The sequence below is a fragment of the Watersipora subatra genome, chromosome 2, assembly GCF_963576615.1.
Source record: "Watersipora subatra chromosome 2, tzWatSuba1.1, whole genome shotgun sequence".
Taxonomy (NCBI): domain Eukaryota; kingdom Metazoa; phylum Bryozoa; class Gymnolaemata; order Cheilostomatida; family Watersiporidae; genus Watersipora; species Watersipora subatra.
This window is the reverse complement of record NC_088709.1, coordinates 13,409,308-13,415,307: the sequence shown is the minus strand read 5'-3', so window position 1 is coordinate 13,415,307 and position 6,000 is coordinate 13,409,308. Positions and strand designations below refer to the sequence as shown.

The window sequence follows — 6,000 nt, the reverse complement described above, 5'->3', positions numbered from 1 at the left end:
GTTGACTTGCAACAAAATTCACATTGCAGTTATTTGGTATCAAAAGATGCACCATGTCTTACTCTGTTGTGTTGTGGGTGCCATATGCGTGGAAATGTGATTACAAGCCCTTAAAAGCTCAAAAACGAAAAGCCGCCGTGGATTGGAATCTGTTTATTTATTTGACGTATTCATTACAGTTTGGTTATCGTCTTGTCATGTGATGTTCTCACGTTGATTGAAAGGCCAATAAAAAGCTCACTATAAAACTTATCGTAGCACTAGTTTTTGACAAACTCTTCGAGTTTTACCGAAGACCCCGTATCAAATATAGATGCTCGCTACTTTACAGTTTTGTTTCGGCATTACTCAATCATCAAGTCGTAATCTGATCACGTGACCCAATACTTCGCAAATAATTTTTGCAGCACTTTTCGATTATCACAGGTAACCAGCATGCTCGTCAGGATTATCAGACAATGATATGTACTCCTTCGAGCTGAGGTTAAAAAGTTAACAATTTTTTATGGTAAGTTATATGATATCAGTGCTAAAAGTGACAGCATTACAATGACGATAAAACAGACATGTAAGAACAGTAATGACATGGTTTTATTGAATGTGTGAAGTATATTGGTGGAAATATTTCGACGAATGAGGTTGCATGAAAGTGTAAACAGAAACCATCCTGTAACAACTACAGCCCATTTGAGCCGTTTTGGAAAGCGAATCCAAACTACCATGGCTGCGATTAACTGTTCGTTTTTTAGCTTTTAAGAGCTTGTAATCACATTCCCATATATTTCACACCTAGAACACAACAGAGTAAGACATGGTGAATCTTATGATACCAAATAACTGTAATGTGAATTTTATTGCAAGTCAACCTTTAAAGTTTTTCTATCCAGTTTTAAGCTGAGTTGTCCTCTACAGTGGGACAACTCCCATATTTTGTATTTTATTTGGTAGATGTTCCTATTAGAACTAATTGGTTGTACAGTTTTTATATTAACAATAGCCTTCAACAGACTATAAATGGCAAAAAAATTTACACTGCTGATGGAAAATGGTTGTGTTACTATCCAATGGCCTAGATAATAGTGCGACAGCATAGCTACTGTAGCTATTTCAACGATGTCGTACTGGCTTAATAGTCATCATTTGAGGACGTCTCTAACCTATGCGTCTCTAACCGGCTATGCCTTTTTTAGGCATCCAATGTTTTGATTGCAGCGGAGTAAGCCCTATACTTTTATCGCATGCATATCTAATTGTGCCATACTAACTCATATATACCAGAATCATTTAATTGAATGAGGTTATAAGTGCCCATAAGTTTTATATGCAATATCAGACATCTAGTTAATCATCCATCGCAGCTTATTTGTGTACAGTTGCTGTCCTAATTCATCCATACGAACGACCGTTTGCATTTACCGGATTTATCTTCTCACTACTTTTATTACATCTAGGAGAAGACAATTCTAGACTTGTTATTAAACTTGTACTATATTTGCATGAAAACTTATGCCATTTATCATAGAAAAGTATTCTAAAATTAGAAAAAACTTATTTCCTTTTTACTTTTACACCGTACAACAACTCATTTCAACATCTAATCCGCCCCAACGACTTCTCCCAGTGAGCACTAATTTAAAATCAATGCGAAGTGAATTCATGGTCGGTAGCGTGCAAATAAATCGTGTCTAATTGTCTCTGTCAGGCTTATAGATGGTTCACAGCTCGATTCAAGAATATAAAAAATGTTACACTCTGCCTCTTTTTTGAAAATGACATCTTCTAAGACAGTTTGTTATCACTTTTTGATATATTACCAAGTTTTTATTTTCCATTTGCTATGCCTTCTTGTTACATTGGCAATTATCACAAAGGTTGCTGTTAATGCTTCTGTTAGAGTCAGCTTTTGTGTTAATGTTAGTTTTGGTGATAGGATTAACATTAAAGCATTAGCATTAGTGTTGATGCCTTGATGGTAAGTGTAAATGTTGGTGTTGATGTTAATATTTCGGACAAGAATAATAAACTGAACAAACATTTAAAGAATTAATTTAAAAAAACCATCCAGTACTGCTTCTAGACACCTATTGCTAAATTTTGTTGAAGTATCTTAGCCAATTGTTGGTTGCTGATGCAATATTTTCTGATGTTTTGTCTTAAATTTTTTGAAGAGCGAACTTCATAAAAAGTTTACCGACAACGGTGACTAGTATGCATCTTTTAAATTTGTTAATTTTTGTCTCAGAAATGGCATGTGTTGCATTGCAAGCTATTGGCCTATATATGTAGATCAATTTGTTTTTCTATTGGTCGTATAAAAAGTTTTTTACTTTATTGATGGTCATATTTGTGTTACAGCTAAAAGCTATATTTGCCATATCTTGTATCTCATACTTTTTTGTCGACATCAAAGCTTGACCGAGTTTTTCCGAGGGACCATTGACAACTACCTATATTATTAACAAGCGTTTGTGGAATTATATTGGGGCCGCAGGCCCATTTACATACATGTAACACAGTAGATTCCTGATCAATTGTGATAAATCCTTGTATATGGCTCTCCAGTGAGTTAGTTGCTTGTAGTGTAACACCCACACGCGTAGGATCATTTGTAGTATTTGCTACAAACTTTTGAATGGTAGCTAAGCTCCGCCTACTTTGTTATTTCTTGAATGAATATGAGGTTTAAAACAACCTGTCTGCGTGTGTCTAGGACAGTTGACACGTGAGTTATGATTCACATCCAGTAGCTCGGTATATAAACTGCAGCAGAAGTATAGACTAACTTAAGAAAGAAGAAAACCAAAACAGTTAATCAAAGCGACTGATCTCACGCAATGCTTCATATAAGGACTTGGTTTCAGCGCTGCCTAGGATTATTGCTAGCATTTCTTTTCATTTTACATCCTGGTCAGCATTCTGTGTCAGCATCACCAATCAGAACTAAGTATAACTACCTGCGAATAAATCCTGCTCAAGCTATCAACTCATTTCCTTTGGACTGCAGGTAATCATTTAGTTTTAACCTACAGTCTATGTTGCTGTTTTTTCTGTATCTTTTTATTTCTATTTTATTATATTAATTTTTGTATTGTTTGTGAAAAGAAAATTTCAAGAACTTTTGTTGTGTACCTGCAAAAAATATTTTGAAAACTTTTAAAGAAATGTATAGTATCAACATGGTATAACTGTTAAACACACTCTATATCCTAACAACGCTTGTCTCGTCATTTTAATAAGCCCGTCTAGTACCTTTGTTTGGTTCTCCACACCTTATTGCAACAGTATTGATTGTCAGAAGAGCTCAGATAAATTGTTATTGCGCTAGTTTTAGATTGTCTGTTCTAATTTCAGGTTAATACCTCGGGCCAAAATATGTCGAGGAGTAATGGCCAAGAGGTCGATAGATATCGCTAGTCGGACCCTATATAACCGAATAACCAGTGAAAGGCCACCTTTATACAACAATGAGGATATACTTTCACTGTGGCTCACTTAAGGTAGGAACTTAGTGTGGCATGGTAATGATAGTGTTATCAAAATGTTAATGGTAAACAACCCTTATTTCGCGCCTATAATATTTCATGAGTAAAACCTGACAAAAACAAGTAAAACCTAAACCCTATGTCTACTCTAGTGTAGTGTACGAGCAGCACACTGCAATCATGGGGTCATCAAGGGGTCATCAAGATTCTTTTACAAGGCACCCGATAAGCATGAGCGAGTCAAGGTAAAACCAGCCGATGCAAGTTTTTATGAGCACGGAGCAAGTTCTTATTAAGTAACATAAGTAAGAATGTTGATTTTTTAAGCTTGAAAAATTAGCATACATTAGTTGCAGGGCAATGTTTTATTACATGATGCAATAAAACATTTTTTAACCTTTGGAACTAGAAACTTGAAGCGATTGTTCAACTCGTGGTTCACAGGCTATGAGGTCTCTGAAAAATGGTGAAAGCAATATTAATATCGATTCAGCCGGTTGCTAGATGACTTGAACAGGTATCTAAAGCAAAAAGATAGTCGTGTCAGAAATTTTACAAGACTCTCATAGCTAACCGAGTTACAACCAAAATTGCAGCAAAATATCGCGGAAGAATTTCATGCCAGTTGACGGTGATGAAATATGAATTCAATTGAAACTTTTTATATATCTGTGGTGAAGCCCGTTTTATTTGAAGAACGGGGCTAATGATTCCCTTGACACTTGCTTGATGATATAAAACTGTGCTGAAGTGGCTTCCATAAACAGTTGCGCACTCACAAACCTTTTACGGATGAAGAACGAATGGTTAAATTGGCGCGATAGCAAACACAAAAGACTTGTCAACTAGAGCTTGATGGATATGATTATATTCAACGTTGTCTATTTCCTTGTGTTTGTCATTAGGATAAATGGTACTCAGCTGTATCGCGATATCTTATGCAATGCCACGCTCTAATTTACGATCCATTTAGACACCCAAACAATCAATAACGTTGAACCAATTTAGATCTGTAGGAATAGAAATCATGAGTGCCATCTTCTGGAATCATTTACCTTGACCTTGATGTATCACAAAAAGGTAATTATGGGTAATCTACCTACAGGCCCTTTTATTCTAATTTCTGTATTTACAGGTAAACAAATGTCTCACAGTTTGTCCTAAAGCCATGAGATGTCAAGTCTGAATTCAGATTGTCTTCTTGCGGTGATACAGTTACTCGACAGGCTGCAGATATGAAACCTACGGACCTCTAGTCAATATCATAACTGAAATCTCTAAGTCAATTGCATTCACATTTTATATATCTCTATGAAGAACTCTATTATTTAACCAATAACAATGCAATCATAATTATTTGTTTTTTTTTCTTATTTATTGTTAATTTAAAGAAAAAGAAAAGTGTATGTACATATGTAAAATGATTTATTAATTATTCTGCATACCAAAGTGCAAAAGAAATGGAATGAAACAGTATCAATGATGCAAAGGGTGAAAGCGATCGTCAAAAGGGCACTGAATATGTGAGAGATTCATTGCTTCACAGGCAACAAATAAGTGAAACTAAGGCTAATAGAAACAAACATATTATGCTGAAAATAGCCTGAGTTTCATTCAGTTAACATGCATAGCGGAGGCAACAGACTTTGATGCTGTATTTTCAAAGATTATTAATGTCTGCTTTCATACGTTCTCAGAGGCAGGTCTTCGGCGTTGTTCTCTTCGTAATTTAATCTATCAACATATCACAACAATCTTGGACTATTATGGACTATTATGGATTCCCTCATGGTGTTAAGGAAATCATGCTAAATTGGATTTAATCTATCAACATATCACAACAATCTTGGACTATTATGGACTATTATGGATTCCCTCATGGTGTTAAGAAAATCATGCTAAATTGGTTATGAACTCTGTTGAGAAATTCCAGTAGTCTAAAAATTTATTAAAAGCCCTATGTCAATAATCAATAATCGCAATACTATATCAAGAATAGATCTTTTTAAAGAGCTAAAATATCTAGATTTAAGAAAAATTATACATGGATAAATGTTTTATATTTAAATTTATATAAAAACTAATATATATGATGCTGAATTTACACACGCACACACAACCGCACACACATACTGTCAACTGTGCATCTTCACTGCTGCTTCAGCAGTACTTCATTTATCATGAAACATTTAAAAGAAAATAAACTGTTTTCACATTTATAATGCTGCTAAAACTTGGAACATACTATATACGCTTATTTGTATTTTTCAAACAAGTTTCATTAACTATTCAAGCAATATCACACTTTGCTAATTTTGAACAAACCAATAAAGCAAGCAGAACGTAATAGTTTCAACTTCCTTAGCAACACACATCCAAGAGATTAAAGTACAATAACAATACGACTGTAATCATTTTGGTATTACAGCTATCATAATCAAAGTTAAGACCCAAAAACAATGTTGCATTAGTAAAATGTAGTCTGTAGCATTAGGTTCTATAGTCAACCAAGCGGATA

The 6,000-nt window shown here is 34.6% G+C and overlaps 1 protein-coding gene across 1 annotated transcript in view; it reads right to left on the bottom strand.

The window, feature by feature from the left end:
• Nucleotides 1-4,889: 4,889 nt before the first annotated feature.
• Nucleotides 4,890-6,000, bottom strand: part of LOC137388716 (N-acetylglucosamine-1-phosphotransferase subunits alpha/beta-like) — a 28,245-nt gene continuing 27,134 nt past the window's right edge. The window contains exon 28 of the mRNA XM_068075166.1: nt 4,890-5,216. Coding sequence (XP_067931267.1) covers nt 5,166-5,216 — 51 coding nt within the window. The 3' untranslated portion in view covers nt 4,890-5,165. The remainder of the gene's footprint in view (nt 5,217-6,000) is intronic.